Source organism: Rhinolophus ferrumequinum, chromosome 2, assembly GCF_004115265.2.
Source record: "Rhinolophus ferrumequinum isolate MPI-CBG mRhiFer1 chromosome 2, mRhiFer1_v1.p, whole genome shotgun sequence".
Classification (NCBI taxonomy): domain Eukaryota; kingdom Metazoa; phylum Chordata; class Mammalia; order Chiroptera; family Rhinolophidae; genus Rhinolophus; species Rhinolophus ferrumequinum.
Genome location: NC_046285.1, coordinates 5716278 through 5734708, shown reverse-complemented (window position 1 = coordinate 5734708; position 18431 = coordinate 5716278). Strand labels below are relative to the sequence as shown.

Sequence of the window (18431 nt, the reverse complement as noted above, 5' to 3'; positions counted from 1 at the left end):
TAAGTAGCCCCTGAGAAAGAAACAGAAATTAAAGGCTGAAGCCCAGCTGTTGCCTCAGGCCTTAGATGGTCCTGCTTCTTGGGGAGGGTGAGGGGAGGGGAACCTGTGAGGGATCCTCAAGACTAATGAGGACTGGAGCAGCATTTTTAGCCCGGCCAGGAACTCGGTGTCCCAGACCACTGGGTCAATTTGACTCTCCCATGTAGGGATAAGAGTATTCAGATGGCCTTCCGTTTGCATAACTAACATTTGGAGGGGTGGTCTTAGGAAAGGATTTTCTCCTATAACTATTTTGGTACCTAACAATTGGAGAAGCTCCCTCCGGAGGAGAGGAGTTGAGCATTGAGGGACAACAAGTAGGGAATGAATGAAATAATATCCATCACAGAGACAGCCCAAAGGAGGAATGAAGTTCTTAGTGGTGGGCTTTCCTGCCACATCCAGGACAGTGCAAGTTTGGGAGGAAAGGGGTACAGAGAAGGCAATAAGGACAGAGTAGGTGGCCCCAGTATCCAATTAAAAGGTTATTGTCCTAGCCACCACACCCAGACGTACCCTTGGCTCCAGTTCAGCAATGGTGACCTCTCGAGGTGGGGCTGACTGGGGAGGCAGGTCAGTCCTGAGCTACCATCTGCAAGGCAGTCGCAGCCTCAGGTCAGAGGACCCTTTGGCCCGCGGGACAGAGGGCTGCCCAAAGTCCTGCATTCCTGCATTTGGAGCAGGGCATTTGAGGAGGTTTATTACAATTAGGGCACTCCTTTGCCCAATGCCCTGCCTCTTGACACACGTGGCACTTAGTGTCTTATGAAGGAAGTCATGCAGGGCCTGCAGGATGTAACTGTGAATGTCCCGCAAGTGCGGCTAAAACTTGGGCGTGCCTAACCATCTTCCATTCCTCCTGAGCCCTGGCCTCCATCTCCTGGTCGCAGTTGTAAAACACCACATGGGCTGTAGTCAGTGTTTCATCTAGGGAAACCCCAGGTCTCTAGAGAAGCTTTTGTAACTTTCGCCTAATGTCAGAAGCAGATTGGGTTAGAAATTTGTCCTTTGATATTCCTTGTCCCTCGTAAGACTCTAGATCTAGTTCAATATGTTTAATGAGCGCTTCCCTCAGCCTTTCCAAGAAGGTAATAGGGGTTTCATCTGGGCCCTGACTAATGGCAGACACCTTAGAATCACTAATGGCCTTTTGACAGCCCACCTTGAGTCCCACCTTAACACAGAGTAAGAAATGGTTTCTCTCCCACTTTGGGCAATTGCCATTGTAATCCCATTCAGGGTCCATGGGTGGGACCGCTGTTTCTCCTGGGGGGTATTTGTTGTCAGACAGATGTAAATTGTTAGAAAATTTTCTGGCCTCCTTAATTGCCTGTTCCTGTTCAATGTCTGACAAAGTTTGTCCCAGAACTATCATCACATCTTTCCAGGTAGGTTTATATGCTAAAGTAAGGTGTTGGAAGCATCTATACATTTGTCTGATGGTCCGAATGGCTCCCAAGGTCAGCTTTAATTTGCCTGAGCTCAATGAGGGAGAGGGGTCTGTTTATTAGTTGGGGGCCAATTTCTCCTGCTGTTTCTATCAGAGGCAAGAGCTTAGTTGTCCGAACAGCTTTAGGGGCAGGAGAAGCAGGGGCCAGCAGTTGTGTTGGGGACTCTGGGTACAAGGGTGGTGAAGAAGGTAGCCAGAGGGCCTTCTTTGGAGTCCCTGGGGCCGGAGTTGGGTCAGTGAGAATTTGGGGATCAGTAAGCACGGGCTTAGTAGGGCTAAGTTCCACTTTTTGCATAAATCTCTACCACCCCTCTAATAGAAAAATACTTGTATAGAAGGACTATCTGACCATTTTCCAAGACGTTTACAAAAGGGGATGAGTTGTAGAAATGTGTCATAGTTTAGGGTCCCATTAAGAAGCCAAACCTCCCTCTCCCCTAGTTGGTATTGGGGCCAAACTGTATTACAAAAAAAAAAAAGATTAGTTGGCTTTTAAATTTTGAGGATCAAATTGTGACCAATTAGAAAGGGTACATCTCAAGGGGGTACTGGCGGGAATGGACTCTTGATTCCCCATCTAGAAAAGGGAAAAATTGTCTGGGGCGAGGTAAGACTGCCCCTCGAGACAGTGGCAGACTATCCCACCTCTTTTCTGGATTTGTAGGGGTTGCGAAAGAGTCCTGGTAGTTCCCGTGTTCTTCTAGGAGTCGAAAAAGGCTCGGTCAGGAGGGGGAAATTATAGAGGGCTAATGGTCAAAGCCCAGGGTATGATTTTGATTATTCCATTCGGAAGGAAGTACTCAAGCCCTCATGCAAGTAGCTGTCCCTTTGTCCCTCCATCTCTCAGTCTGCTGGTATTAGCGTTACCCATTGTTGGGCAATAGTGTTCAAAAAGAACAAGATCTTAAGGGATTGGAGAGGCAAATTTCGGAGGTAGGAGAAAAAGTTCTGAAAATGTTGAGAATCTCCTCTGAAGGTGGGAAAGGCAAGAAAAGCTTGCCGACCCTTACTCACTGCCATCCAAACAACTGGAGACAAAGGATGCAATCCAAATCATGGCACCAAAATGTTACGGGAGTCTCAGTTCTTCTTGCTGACACAGTGAAGAATCAAAGTTCAGCAAGCTGATTAATATGCAAGCAGGGTTTATTAGTGATACATTCTCAGGGAAGAGGTTGGGGAGAGGGAGAAAGAGATTAGAGAAGCCTAGGTCCCGGATATTAGTGATATGTTCTCAGGGAAGAGAATGGGCCTAGCAGAGGTGAGAGAGAGAAAGGGGGAGGGGGGAGAGAGAAAGAGAGAGAGAGAAAGCGTGAGCAAGAGAGCTGACGTAAAAAAAAAAAAGGGTGAGAGAACTTGCGTCAGTAGGACTTATACAGGGAGTTATCTATTGATTTTAGGCCGGAGAGGTGGGTGGGGGAGGTGGTGCATGCTCTTTCATAGGAGGGCATGACTTCCTAAGATGGGTGGAGGTCTGTTGACTCAGATCCTTATCTTGCTCCACACCACCTCTTGTCATCTGTTGTTATAAGAACAGATATGTGGCTGGAGGCAGTTAATCAAAGCTACTTGTGAGCTTTTTCTGTAGGCACTAAGGACCACCTCCCACTCCTCCTCCTCCTACATTTTCTAGCTTCTACCTAACAGTAGGATGGGTAAAGAAGGTGAAGGGATTAAGAAGTACAAATTTCCAGTTATAAAAGTCATCATGGGGATATAAAGTACAGTATAGGGAATATAGTCAATAATATTATAATAACTATGTATATTGTCAGTTGAGAACTAGACTTACGGGATGGTCACTTTGTACATTATGTAAATGTCTAATCACTATATGGTATACCTGAAACTAATACAACATTGTATATCAAAAGTAATTCTTAAAAAGTTGTCCTGATGTTAAAAATAAATAAATAAACAAATGTCAAGGAAGAACTCATACTGGATGTCCTGAGGTACAGAAAACTTTCTAAAATAAGATGCAACGCCTAGAAGTCAAAAGTGAAAAACACAGTAAAAGATGATTAAAAATGAAAACTATGTATTGTTAAAGCAAGTTTAAATGTGACACAATCCGGAGACTCACTGAGCAAAAAAAAAAAAAAAAAAATTGTACTCTATTAAGCAGATGAGGAATTGAATTTACAATATATACAGAGCACAACAAATTCGCAAGGGGAAAAATGTCCTAATCCAACAGAAAACTATGTATTAAATATCAGATATTTCACAGAATAAAATGGTAAAATGTTTAGCAATAATATAAAAAATTACTCAACATTACTAACAACTCGAATTAACAAAAACAATAATAATAGCATAATACTTGCCAATCAGAATAACAAACATTTAGAAATGATTATCAGGAGGTGGCGATCCATGGTAAAACAAGCATTCTCATATTTTATTGGCAGAACAGAATAAGTTTCTAAAGTGTGTACAGAAAAATAAGTGCAAGGACGATGACTACAACATAATTTGTAATTATGAAATTAGAAGCAAAGTACACCTAAATGATTAGATCAACGATACAGTTCTGTATTAAAGGCAAGGGATTTCCAAGAAGTTTCATAAAGTGGAAACACAACAGAGAATAGTTTGCATAAAATAATCCTGTTAACGTGAAAAACAAAACTATGTACTGTTAGGCACGGCCAGAGGAATGAGTCATGGGAGACTAAAATTGGACTATTAGAATTTATTTGGCGTGTTTGAACTGTGGGAGGTCAGGCTAGAAAAGACCACAACCTTTTGGAGCAAAAAGGGGTATGGAGTTTTACCGGAGGGGGTCAATGAGGTTGTTCCCCCTTCAATGCTTCAGGGGGTTTTCCTTGCATTGTCTCTAGCAACCAAGGGTTTTGTTTGGGACGTGACCAAGCCCTGGGCTCCACACCCTGCCCCTCTAGCCTCCCTCGGTCCAGACCTCCTAGGCCCTCCCAGGCCTGCTGATCACGAGCCATTAGAACAGCATAAGATGGTTTCTACTTTCTAGGTGGCTTCTCCAAGCCTAAAGCAACATAAGCCGGCAGGTACAGGTACAAAGACAAGATGGCTTTTAAGATAAGAAGTTTCCTGTTCTGTCCTAAATGTGGCCTAACGTGTACATTTGTGTATATAGTATGTATTGAGCACTTACTGTGTGGCAGGCATCAGTCTAAACTTTTTGTATTTTAATTTCCTTAATCCTCATAAAAATCTTTGAGGTAGATATTATTACTACCTTCATTTTACAGATTAAAAAGGAGACACAGACTGTAATTTGCACCAAGTCACAGAGATGAGAAGGGATTCAAACCAAGTTGCTTGGTTTCCTCCCTCCTTTTTCAGTCATATTTTCTCAATTTCGCTATCCCTCCCAACTCCTTTCTTCTCTCCCGCAACCTTCCTTCTCTCTTAGTAAATTTTCAAATGTCTCTTAACAGTGTCATGGGGAGAAAAGTGGGGGATGCAGAAGGTATGTTTCACTTATTTTCTCCACATTCAGCTTTACTGTGTGGAAGATCATGTATCGCTTTTGTAAATGAAAATTTTAGAGAAAAAAAAAAGAATGAATCCTTCAGTTCAGTTCAACAAATACTTGTTTATTGGGCTTGGTTGCCACTCCTGGAGGGGCCTGAAAAACTAAACATTCTAAACGCATCAGGTCGGTTTGACTCTTAAACGAAGTTAACATCGTTTCGTGGAAAGAGAGAAACAGAGAAAGAGACAAAGAGCAAGAGAGCGAACGTGAAAAGACGTCATGAAGGAAAACAAGCTGGCCCCATCCGCGTTTGTCCTCAGCCCCGGTCACTGCTTCCAACCGGAATCGCCGGGGTGGAGGTCAAGCCGGGGTAAAGGAATTTCCCAGCACTTCAGTGCTTTCCGCCCCACCCCGAAGGCAAACCCTCCCGCGTTCAAGACTGTCCGCATTCTAGCCAGTGTTGACTTCCCCATGAAATGCAACACCAACAATTTTGGAGTCTCTGAGAGTAGGAAAGGGGGCAGGGGGACATCTCCGCGCCCGCCCCTCTGGGGAGCCGGCCTCGAGGCAGCTCTCCCGCCCTCCGGCAGCCACGCGGGACCCCGAACTCCCACGGGGACTGGCTAGACAGACCCTTTTGTGTACGTAAGATCCAGGAAACGAAACCTAGAGCCGGGTTTTCCGCCCCGCGTAGGTCCCTCGGAGGCCCCCTTCCTGGTGACTTCAGGGAAGGTTGTGTAACGCGCCGCGCTGAGCTGCCGAGGAGCCCAGGGGACACAGCGACCGCCAGGCGCCCGGGTTCCCGGCCCTCGTCTCGCCCAGCGCCGCCCCGGAGCAGCAGCAGCCACAGGTGGGTAGGTGCGCTCTCCGCCCTGCCGCGGGCACGGGGCGCGGGGCCTGTGCGGGTTCCGGGCCTCGCGGGGCCCGGGGGCGATTCGTGACCGAGGGGCACGAGGGCTGGCGGGTTGTGCTTGCGCTGAGGTTGGGGGGTAGAGGATGGGGGTTGGGGTCCCAGCGGTCTCGGGAAGCCACCTCGGAAGTGGAGCGGGGGCGCTCTGAGGGTCCCCGGGTGACCTACCTGGTAGAGACTCGACCAACTATGGTGTTTCCTTCCCTGAGAACATCTCTTCCCAGCGAGGAGGGCAGCCCTGAATCAGGGCAGGAACCTGGGCTCCGGGGTGTCTGCCGGCACAATGTGGGGTGTTAGAAGGGACGGTTAATAGAACCTGCCAGCGGCCACTTAACAGTAAATATGAATTAGGATACAGCTGGAACTATGCTAGGACCTGGAACACCAGAAGAATTGGGAAGCTAGAGGGGCTGTGTAGCATAGAGGAGAAGACCATTATCTCGCAGTCCACCTGCCTGACTCCAGTCCTGCCTCTACTGCTTATATCCGTGGACTCTGAGCCAGTTTCTTCTGCATATATGTTCCTTCCGTACCTCATCTCTGAAACTGTGTAACTAGTAAAAGAGTTCTGAGAGTTAGAGTATGACAGGTATTAGTGTAACTTCGTTAGACAGGGTCTGGCACTGCAGAAAGTACTCAGTGAAAGCTTTTGTTATTTTTAATATTTGACAAAGTCTCTGCTTCTCCCCGCTTTCTACCTGGTCCCCCTGTGGTTTTATTTATACATTTATTCCTGGAAGTGCTGGCATGCTCACTACCCAGTTCCAGGAAGAGGCAGAAAACTATTGTTTCTCCTGGATTAGTAGTATTAGGTACAGGGTTAGTACCGTACAGGTAGGTTTCACTTAGTGTGAAATGTCAGGTGATTTGGGGTCCCCTTTTTCTCCTTTGAACTTTTATACCAGCAGAAGTTTCTCCTAATACCACACTGGTGAGTATGACGATTGTAGCACTTTGAACACTGAAGAAACACAAGGGATGGTAGTGAAATGAGTGGATTTCTGCAGTTGGGTAGAAAAGTGGCATGTGAAATAACTAGGTCAAGATTAAGCAGCCTTCGCATCTGCAAGAGAGCTGTTTTGTCTGACTGAAAGGAATGAAATTAATAATTCTGTACACACATTGTTGAATCAAAAAGCACCAATTAAGCGCTTTGTCCTGGACAAGACAGGCCATGCACTGGCCTTTCAGAGCTTAGAGTGCAGCTGGGGAGACAGTTAAGGCGTAACAACCTGTGCACCTCTCCATCTTCCTGTCTCATGGTCTCTCCCTGTGGTCTCTCTCTCACACACAGACCTTTCATGCCCTTGAATGAAACAAGCTCTGTGCAGCCTCAGGACTTCTACATACTGAGTTTCCTGTCTATAATGCCTCACCCCACCCCACCCCCACACCTTCATGGCCTGGTTGATTTCAGACTTCTTCAGCTCTCAGATCTCGCTTTCTTTACAACCCCGTCAACCACCACCAGCATCTAAGCTAGTGGCCCCATAACTCTTTATTATAGCACCATTATATTTATTTATAGCATTTAGAGTATTTCTAATAATATAATCTGTCATTTTCTTCTAGTGATTGCTATAATGGCTTTCACTATGCCTTCAGTCAGTATTCTTTGAAAAAAGGCACAAGCTTTGTACCAACCGAATATTTATATACATACTTGTATATATGAACATGTGCATTATAATATGTGTGTATATATACACACACACTATTATACTTTCTTAAACAGTGCTAAGTTGAAAAAGCCAAAGTACTGTAGTTAATCAGTACTAGTAATTGTACTTTTCATTTTCCAAATTTTGAATTTAAAAAATACTTTCACCTTTCCTGGTAAAAAGAAAATAGCCTTGCGTAAGTTTGAAATTTGCAAGAAAGATACCATAAATACAGTCTTTTAATAAATTTTACTGAAATTTGACAATTTGAGAGAAATTTTTTTTTCAATGAATCAAAGACATGAATGCAAAGGACATGAATCATTTTAATTCAACTAGTTAGTGAGATGTATAACATTAAGTGACCATTCACTCTTTGAGTGTAGTTTCCTCGTTTATTAGGAGGCAAGGAAACAACTCAAATTTGTAGGGAGCTCTGAGTTGTCAGGAAAAGCTTTTCAGGAGAAATAACGCAATCAAACTAGGATAACTGACCTAAAGTTTAGTTTTTGTTTCTTTTGTCTTTTTGGTTTACTTGTTAGTGTGGTAGAACACTTAATTTAAGCACTACTCTCTCAGGTGGTCCCAGTTGATGTAATACCTACTTTTTTTCTTCACTGTTTACTATAAAATGCTCCCCCCAAATGGTTCTGAGCTTATTTGTTTTGTTTCCTTGAACTCTAAATACAAGATTGGGTTTTTACAGGAAGACTCCCTGGTATCAGGAACTTTGATTTGTAAATGGGTTTCAGTCACCCCACTTCCACCCTATACCTTGCACATAGGGTGGACTTGTGTACTCAAATGCTCAACAACATCTGGGCCACCTGGATGTATAAACTCATCTGTTTTTGCTCTGCTTATCTTTTACCAGAACCATAGTTCAACAGATGAAATATTTTTGTCTTTTGATGTTAGCTGAAGCTTTTTAGATGCACAAAATTTACCTACAAGCATAAGCTACAAAAACATGGAAATTATTTTATTTGTGACTTACCTCAGCAAGTGTTGGGTTCTCCACATATTCTTAGGAAGTTAGGGACATAGAATTCCGTGATTGTTTTTAAAGCAGTTAACATTTTGCTAAAATAATTAAGAGCATATATGCCCATCTTGGGACTCTGAGAAAAAAGTGTTAATTGGTTTGTTTTTAGGCAATTGGAAAGTAAGTTTGGATAAATAATCCAAATCTAGTTTTGCCTAGTTTGTAGGCAGAGTAGTATTAGGGTTTTTCAAAATGAGGGATATTTCCCCCTGGGGTTCCAGATTTTATATTAGTATTTATTGAAAGCAATGAGATGGAAATTTCAGGACCACAAGAGATGAAGGATTTCACTGTAATGTGAATTGCGGAACCATAACTGGATATCAGCTGCCCTATTTCTCCTCTCTGGTGATAAAAGTTTATAATTATGAAATTTCCCAGAGTACCAGTGGGCTTTATGGTGTCTGATAGAATCATTTTGACAGAGATATATGAAATACAGTATATGATGCCTTAATCTCCTCAGAAGCTCTCACATAACAGAGCAGGAAGATGTGTGTAGTAATCACATTATAATTTGAAGTTCTGTATTTGTCCTGAAGTAATTGAAATTGCAGTAGTACAATATTTAATATGACTGTTGAGTTAGTTAAAGGCCATAGAAAAATTTTTTTAACTAATGATATTAAAGAGTGGTGTCCTATGAGAAACGGGATAGATAAAAACTTCAGCGATGTCCAGTCCAGCCTGTTAATTAAGGGATCCTACCTATTTCTACTCCAGAACTTCAGTCTTTTAATTTTATAGATCTGTTAGCGTACTCTTAGCATATTTTAAGTACTAGGTATTACATTAATGCCTAATCTTTGATCATGGAAATGTGAAGTTGATAAAAGTAATCATAGCATTTCGTATGTATCAATTTAGTCTCCTTTTATTTTTTTCCTATGACAGAACCTAAAATGAATGTGGCTATGAAAACTTTTAGCCAACTTTGGTTACATGTGTTTGTTAGCTTATTAATCATCTTACAGGTTAACTGAAGAAAAGCATATATTTCCATCTTTTTGCCCTTCTAGCCTGAGGAGGTCCACAGCAGGTGGTTTCTGACTACCCTGTTTCCCCGAAAATAAGACCTAGCCGGACAATCAGCTCTAATGCGTCTTTTGGAGCAAAAATTAATGTAAGATCTGGTGTTATAATATTATATTATATTATATTATATTATATTTATTATATTATATTATATTAATCCAGTGTTATAGTAAAATAAGACTGGGTCTTATATTAATTTTTGCTCCAAAAGTTACATTACAGCTGATTGTCCGGCTAGGTCTTATTTTTGGGGAAACACGGTAGGTAATGAAAACTGGTGTTACTACTATTCTCAGAAAATCCAGGAAGTCAAATAAGTAACTCAAACAAATTTTTTGCTTTATTCCAGGGCCACGTAAACTCATTCTGAATTGTTCAACCGTTGCTGAACTTCTTGAGTACATATAATTAAGAGGTAACTATAATTAGAATGTACTTGAGAGTTTTACTAGATTATGAAATTTTATGCTTAAAGTAGGCAGTGATAAATAAAATAAAATTAAAAGGAAAAGAGGGACATGATTTCTTCTTGGAAACACCAGATTTTAATAAAAGAATATACCGTTGAGGGATCAGTTGAATTTTATGTACTGTTTAAGATACAGGAGGAGGAGATAATAAAGTGGAAGCCAAGGCTGGAGAGGGCCTGGGAAGGGCAGGACTGCTTCATATTATGTGTGGGTCCAAGATAAAACACGTGACAGAGTTTTTGCCTCACATGTTGATTGTAATTAACACGCATAAAGGAGGTTGGGAATTAAGGGGGAGAGATAGGGAAAGTAGTGACTGGATCGTGGTGGGAAAGACTAGGATGGGATCGAGGCACTGGAAGGCAGCAGTACACTGAGTACAATGGTTTTTATTATTATTTTTCTGTAGAAACAACCAAACACAATGTTTTGGTTGGATTGTCATGGTACTACAACTGACAACCCCTGAGAGTGGGTTCTCTGGCTAAAAGCATGTCTTAAAGCATAGAACAAAAGAGACCTTTTCAAATTTCCCATTCAAGTTGGGTAGACCGTATACGTAGAACTGAAATTTCCAGAGATATTTGCAGTAGTGTGACCTGATAGGTAACCTTTCTTCTTATTTTGGACCATTCCTGGAGCCCAGCCCTGATCTGTTCACCCCCTGGGCTGACCCATAACTTCAAAAGTCCTAATCAGAAACATAGCAATAGGATGGATCAAGACCAATGTGTTTAAATGACCAGATTCTGGTAAACTAGACGAACAGAGGAATATCTTATGTATATTTATAGTTTCCGAATAACTTGTTTTAACAGTCATATTTGACCTATAAAATTGTAGACGATGTATTAATATCAGGACTTCTTTTTCAGAACTCTTTAAATCATGGACAAACAAAGTAAGTAAATTAAGTGGTTTTTTTTTTCCCTATAATGTTAAATCTGTTGTTAATATGTTACTTGTCATATGTTTTATTCAGTTTCTGAAAGGACATAATTTACTTTGTTTTTTATGCTTCCAGAATCCAGTCTACTTCAGTGTTCTGATTATAGAGAAAATACACACAAATATTCACTACCACTAATTTTTCCTTTAAAAATAAAAAAACCTTAGATAAACCTAAGAAATTTTAGGCTTACTGGAAAATATGTTGTATAATTTATACTATATTGCATCCAGATCAGTTTTCCCTTTTCTATGTATATTTCAGATACATAAAGAGTACTCAAATTGTATTAACAGGTGATAAATTTAATGTCAGTTCATTGTAATAAAAATCCTCGGATACATCACAGACATCTGTTTCTTAACATATGCATGTGAATAGTTTTAAATAAATACCGATCATTTATTCTGGCTTTTTTTCTGTCAAGAAAATTCTAAATAAATTGAGTACTGACAAAACATGTAATAAAATAATATGCCTGTTTGAAAATCGAAGGTTTGGGAGAGAAAACCAATACATAAGGGAGAAAACATGAGAAATAAATCCCTGTTTTCTGAAAGGATTTTGTTAGGCACAGCCAGAGGAATGAGTTGCAGGAGACCAAAATTGGTCTATTATTAGAATTTATTTGGTGTGTTTGAGCAGCGGGAGGTCAGGTTAGAAAAGACCATAACCTCTCGAGTAAGAGGGGTATAGAGTTTTATAGGGGGAGGTAAGCAAGTCTGTTCCTCTTCAGTGCATCACAAGCAAGCAGGGAGCAGGACAAGAGGGCTTCTAAGATAAGATGGTTTCTATACAGCACATTCCAGGCGGTTTCTTCAGGCACATTCCAGGCGGTTTCTAAGATGGTTTCTGCTCCTGGCCTAACAGCTCCAAGTTTTATGTTTTCTAACTCAGATATAAATCTCTTCGGCCTATAGTGGAATTTTCTGAGTTCGCCTTTGTCCCTTGGGATTGGGGGAAGGTACAGTTAAGCCGGTTATCACAACCGTTGTATTTGTTATGTAGATTTAAGTTGGAGCTAGGAGTAGATCCCCTTCAGATGCAAAACCTCTCCCAAGTCACAGGGCCAGCACTGGGCCGAGTTAAAGAGAACTATTGAAACTGGTATGCATAGTAAATATATAGGAAGCAGAATCATTAAGAGGTAAAGAAAGACAAGAAAGCTTTCAAAAAGTTCCAAGCTAAATTACACTTGTTAAAATCAAATTATACCAGCCATCCAAATCTTAAAATAGAAGATTTCATGCCACTGTTACCAGAGAGCAGGCCATTCTTGGCATAGTGTCCAGGTTCTTGGCATATTGAGCAAAGAATTAAATGAGACACAGAAACAGTGGTGAAAGAGCAATTTATTCGAAGAGAAAGTACATCCCAAAGGGATAGGAGCGGGCCTGAGCAAAAGCATGGCTTAAAGGGCGCCCACTGGCAAGGACTTGGAGTTTTTATTTTCTTTCCTCTAAGATGGGCTGTTCCTCTCCAGACGGGGGGACCACTTGATTGACACCTGTGATTGACAAGGGGCTATTACCTCATCTTAGATTGTGCATGTGCCTTCCCAGAATTCAGTCTGTTATAATGATATTAATGAACGTCTGGGTATATGTATGATATTATAATGATTGTATAATGAGGTTGTAGCCTTTACTGCTCGGGTGTAAGTGACCGGTCTAATTAAGTTAGATAAAGGAAGAATTTGGGCTTAGGGGGCCGTCTCTGGGTGGTGCTCCCCATAGGCCATGTCAAACATTCAGGAATGTTTGGAGACCCCATTCCTAACTCTAACTGCCTACCTTATTTCCCCTGAGAGGCGTGGTCCCCATAAATCTGTGAGAAGTTGAGGTCTCTTCTTCTGCATCTGCTTCCTGCTGAATGTGGTCGTTGTCCCTGCCTACTGGGGATTCATGGAACTCTTGCCCTATCTGATCTTAAATGAGGGGAAGGGGTCTTGAGTTCCATCGTGATCAGGGTGCACTGGAAGCCTTACTGGGACATTATTCATATCTTGATGGCCCCTAGGCGAGGAGAGATAGATTCCAGTTAATAGATTAAGAGCGCTGGCCCCAGGAACAAGACCCAAAGTCCATTTAGCTTAAATTCAAGTGGCATTGTTGTGGCATTGTTTATCCCGGTGTTAGGTCTGGAGTGGCCTGGAGAGAATGCTGGGCCATAATGATTACAATCAGCAAGCTTAAGTCACAGGCTGCTAGATAGTTATTTGAAGCAAGGGGTTGAGAGACATTTTATGATTTAAGCTAGGAGCAATCTTTAGGATTAACAAACTGATTTAAAAAGGAATTGAGATCAGGGACTAGGGAGCTAAGAAACTAGGGAAAAGGAGACTTAAAATTTCAATAGTGGGGGAGCTTTCCTGTATCCACCATTACAATCCCGTCTTAACAGGATTTATATTCTGTATATTTTTGTGTAGGTAGCCGAAGATACTTATCTCTTAATACATTGTCAGCCTTACTACATATAGTATCATTTCTTAGGACCAGAAACCTCGGCTTTCCTTCAGGAAGTTTCATGATCTTCTCTTAATGTTTGCCTTGTTGATTTAATTTTTAACGAAACTCAAAGAGTTTTAAATGTATATAGTATTGAGCTGTTTTGTTTGCTATAAGCTCCAGGATGCTTCAAATCATTTAAGAAAGATTCTTTTGGCCACAGTCACCTTTAAATGCTTCAGTTTCATATATATAAATTATGCGTGTATATGTACACATAAATGGAAATGAAATTATATATGTATATAAATACAAACACCTTCACACAATGCAAGAGGCTTGTTGTAACCGAAGGCCAAACGAGTCCGGGGCTCGTACTGCCTGCGCTGCTCAGCCAATAGTCTGACACAGGAGCTGGGCTATCGAATAAGCGTTTATTATCAGAGCACCAGTGGTCTGAGAAGGCAGCAGGTTAACACCTCCAATAACTGCCTTAACATTCTCCGACCGGCTTGGGGTATTTAAGGGAAAATCAGGGCACTCTCCCAGAGGCTGCATGACGTCCTGCGGGTCTTTTCTCTTTTCATGATGCCCCCCTCTGTCATCTGATCTCTTGTGGTACTAGCGGTCCTGAAACCATGGAGAGAGTAACTTGGGAAAATACTAAGCTATAAAGTTTGTAATTAGCAAGCATCTACAAGGTGATCTTCTAAGATGAGGAGCTGGAACCCATCCTGGCAGCATTGAGCTCAGCCACAGGGGGTGTGAAGCCCACCTCGATGGGGACAGGGCATCCTGGAGGCATTCTGAGTACAGGAGGCCTTCACTATGATTTTATAGGTTATTTTAAGTTGCACTTCACAAATCCACCTGTAATTCATATGCTCTTTGGTCTTCTTGACCACTTACCCATTCACGTATTTTCTCTTTGTATGAATTCCCACTGAAAATCTTGAAATCAGGATCATTGCTGCAGTACTAAAATCCCAGAGATTACCAGACCCTAATTTCCTGAATCTGTCAGGTCATGGATATATGTGTATGTTTACAGTTGTTCAAACAATGGTACCTGCTCAAGTGCCAAAATGTAACATACCATTTAAGAGCAGGTCTATAAGTCAGACTTTAAAGTGTGCTGTCTTGAGATCTGCTGAGTCCGATCCCATTGTCTCCAACACAGGTTGGGAGCAGGGGCTGTGGGCAGAGCCCTGAGAGCTAGAGAACTAGCTGTGCTGCTCACCTGAAGCTGACAAACTGAAGGATGGTTGGGATGGGATGGTGGATGGTGGTATTTCAGAGATCTGTGATAATTCGGGGTATGTTGCAGTGTCTGTTCAGGGAAAGGCCCTGAGAGAAGTAGAGGATTCTCTGTTCCCTGAATTCACATTGTCTCCGTGGACTCCATTCTGCTGAAATTATTAGGAACCGATTGAATGGAGGAGAAAGGGGACCCACAATCCAGCCTTCCTGCTGAAACCACACTGTTGCATGACCTTTGAAGATTCATGAAGGAGAAGCATACAGGAAGTGTATCAGATGGAAAGTTTGACAAACCTTTTCTTCTACATTGATGCCATGTCCTCATGATTCAAAAAGAAACTTGAATTTACAGTTAGTAAGTCATAAGGAAAGAAAGGAGGACATGATAGAAGTGGAATGTCCACTAGATCGTAAGTTCCATGAAGGCAGAGCTAGTGTAGCCCCAGAGCCTAACTCGGGTGAAACAGGAGATGCTCAGTAAATATTTATTTTCTGGCTGGGGTGAGGGCTAAATGAATGACTGGAGAAACAAATATGAAGAATGAGGAGGTTCAACCACTTGTACATATATTAAGATTATTCAAGACACATTGATTAGCAGGTAATGATTAATATGTTTGTTGTAATTAAGTCATTTATTATTTTTCTAGGTCAAAATCAGTCAAATATTGGAAATTCCTATGGTTCAACCTTGTTAGGATAGTTCCGGAGTAAGCATAAAAAGGATATTTAAATATAAAAATACTTGCAATATTTTAACTATTTAAAAAATTTCTATAGCAATGATTATAGATATCTTTAAAATCATCCATAATCCTTCCATTACCATCCTCATATTCCACCTACTTTTATTTATCTTTCTTCAAAATCTATATGTGGTTTTAAAACAAATGTTTTTTTAATACCAACAAACTCAAAGTATGGAAGTGAACACTCATTAGGCATATTTGAAAACTAGAAATTCAACCCAAATAACTGAGCTGTCACATTTTATCCAAAAGGGCATTTGTTTGAGACAGGATTCTATGCGAAATAACTGATAAAAGGCACAGCTTTTGTTAAGTGAAGAATTCACTCCATTTCAATATAGTACAAGATCAGCTTAATGAAAACTATCTATCTACAGACATTGTATTTTTCTTTCTAATATATATTTATTAAAGCAGATATACGTTTGCCTTTCCTTGAATTACAGATGCACAAATGAATGCTCCTCACCCAGGAACAAATTTACCAGCTGGGTATCCCCCTCAGTACCCTCCAGCAGCATTCCAAGGTAAAACGTTTGTTTAAAGAATACAAGCCAAAATTAATCAATTATTGATATCCCTCAAAGGATGTGTATGTGTGTATTTATTATATTAGTGCATTTTGTTGAAAGTGCAATCGTGAAATTGGCAGCCTAGTTCTGCATTTGTTTTGTTTGACTATATATTTTCGTAAATATCATTAATTTTTGTTTATACAAGATAATAAAGGTGTAGTGTTAATAAAAATAATAGTGAGTTTACATTTGAAAAATGAAATATAGAGCTGCATATAAGTTAAATCCCAAAATACATATATTAAGTAAAAGATTGTATTGATTCTCCATAAGTTTGGAAAATTGTGATCATGTAATCACACTTAGAAGATTTATCCCTGAGTGTTTTTGAGTCATGTATAGGTTAAGTTAATTGTGTTCAGTGAGTCACAAAAAGATGAGTGCTTAAAATGAAGCTGCAAATAATACAGACCCAGTTACCTGAGGATAATTCTCATTTTCATTTTGTAACTTGTGAAAGCTTTCCTTTTGCATTTGTAAGAAAAGTAAGAGACTCATATTATTACATACTAGGGAGTACATTTTTTCCTTTGAACTACTTACTAAAAGATTTCAGCGATTTTCTTTTATACAAGTACAGTTATCAAAATATCAGAATGACCAAAACTTGACCAAATGGAAAGTTCATGGTGCACCCAGATTTGCAAGAAGGCAGGCTACCCGTATCTTGAGACCATCCTAGGAACTTAACATTAACAGGAACTGAGTTTGAACAAAAGGGTGTATACATTTTGTATCTCCTCTGAACAATCGGCTTGAAATCTGAATGGTCGGTTTAATTGTCTAATCAGGAACCTCCCAGTGGGTTCTGGATCTTATCAGATATTTGCAATTAAAAGAATGTGAGCTGGAAAAACTCCAAGGTCCTAAAGTGCCTGCACTTAAGTATTAAGGAAAAGCTCTTAAGAACACTAGTGCCAGGGCATTCTCCTAGGAAGGAAAACGAAAGCAGAAGCTCAGGTCGTGGGACCCAGGTAGTGGTAAGGTTTTAAATTCCCCAGGTTAATTATAATGTGCAGCCAGGCCTGAGAACCACTGCTCTGAATTCTTACATGGTTGGTATTTGGAGAATTATTAACAAGTCTATCATATTCATCCAAGGCACTTGGAGCATGATTTAATCCACCCATAGCTAATTAAAAGTGGGTGATACATAATTAAATTTGGTTACAATCAGACTTGAGAGTTTGTGAGAAAGCTCAATTTTATGAAGTCCAAGGCCACATACAGCGCAGGTCTTAATGACAGTCATGCTAACAATAGTGATAGCTTAAAATTGAGAGTCTCTGCATAACGTGGATTAACTCACTTAATTTCAGATACTCTTATGAGGTAAATACTATTAATTATCCCTATTATAAAAATGGGAAAACGTATTGAGAGGCCTGATCAGACTTCAAGTTCTGGCAATTGTACTTAATAGTTGTGTGGTGTTTTAAACAAGCCTCAGTTCTTATCTGTAAAATGTGAATATTTTCCAATTCAGTTGGTTTGGAGATTAAATCAATCATATGTAAAACACCTAGCACAAATAATAAGTGACAACGATTTGCTGACTATATAATATGTTAAATCATTTGGGTTTATATAAATGAAAATATCCAAATTTCAGGTGATTTTATATGACTAATCCATTGATTTCAGGGGAAATCAACCATCCTTACTCTCCAAGAGTTGGAGACTATTACGCTAAAGCTGGTAGGTACTATTATCAATTAAGTCTCATCTTCACATCCCCAGTGGTTTGCCTGTGTGGTCTAAGTCCTTGCACTGTAGTCAGTGATCTTTAAAAGAGAAATTTTAAACATAGAAATCTTTTCATATTACAGACAGAATTCAGCCTCTGTTGGCTTCCCGTTGCTTCTAAGCTAGAGGCCAAAATATTCAATTTGGCCACCAGGTCCAGGGTGGTCCCCTGCCTTCCCTTTAAGGGCCTCTTAAACCTGGCGCTCTACTGTTTGGGGAGATGGGCCTTCTCTGGCTCGAAAGGCTCTCTGTTTGTTACTATCCCGGGGCTTCTCTCTGACTTGTTCTTGCTGTGCAGCTGGCCTACTCAGTTCCTTTTATCCCTTGGTCCTAAAGGAAGCTGTCACAACTGCTTCCCTTTCTCTCTCCCCTTCCGAATACCTTCCTTTGGCAAATACAGTCATAAAACTTCTGGTCCCTTCCTTCAAAGGACTTCACTCCAATTTTAATGAATCAATTAATCCCACTAGTGTTACAGCTCCTTACAGTAAGGGGGATTATAAAGTTCTCTCTCCCAGTAAGCAATGAGGGCAGGGATTTTCATCTACATTTCTCATTTTAAATCCCAGTGCTCGGCACTCCTAAAATCGTTTTAAGATAGAAATCAGACCATGGAACTCACTCTTCTGCTT

The 18431-nt window shown here is 40.7% G+C and overlaps 1 protein-coding gene across 8 annotated transcripts in view; it reads left to right on the top strand.

The window, feature by feature from the left end:
- The first annotated feature begins 5402 nt into the window (after positions 1-5402).
- PLSCR1 (phospholipid scramblase 1) overlaps positions 5403-18431 on the top strand; it is a 33329-nt gene continuing 20300 nt past the window's right edge. Inside the window, exons 1-5 of one of the 8 annotated variants that reach the window (XM_033087907.1) lie at positions 5405-5799; positions 9950-10015; positions 10946-10971; positions 15925-16005; positions 17698-17751. In XM_033087907.1, the coding sequence (XP_032943798.1) occupies positions 10959-10971; positions 15925-16005; positions 17698-17751 (148 nt within the window). In that variant the 5' untranslated portion in view covers positions 5405-5799; positions 9950-10015; positions 10946-10958. Of the gene's footprint in view, positions 5800-9949; positions 10016-10945; positions 10972-15924; positions 16006-17697; positions 17752-18431 lie in introns of those variants that run through there. The other 7 variants (XM_033087936.1, XM_033087916.1, XM_033087937.1 and 4 more) reach the window with 7 other exon arrangements.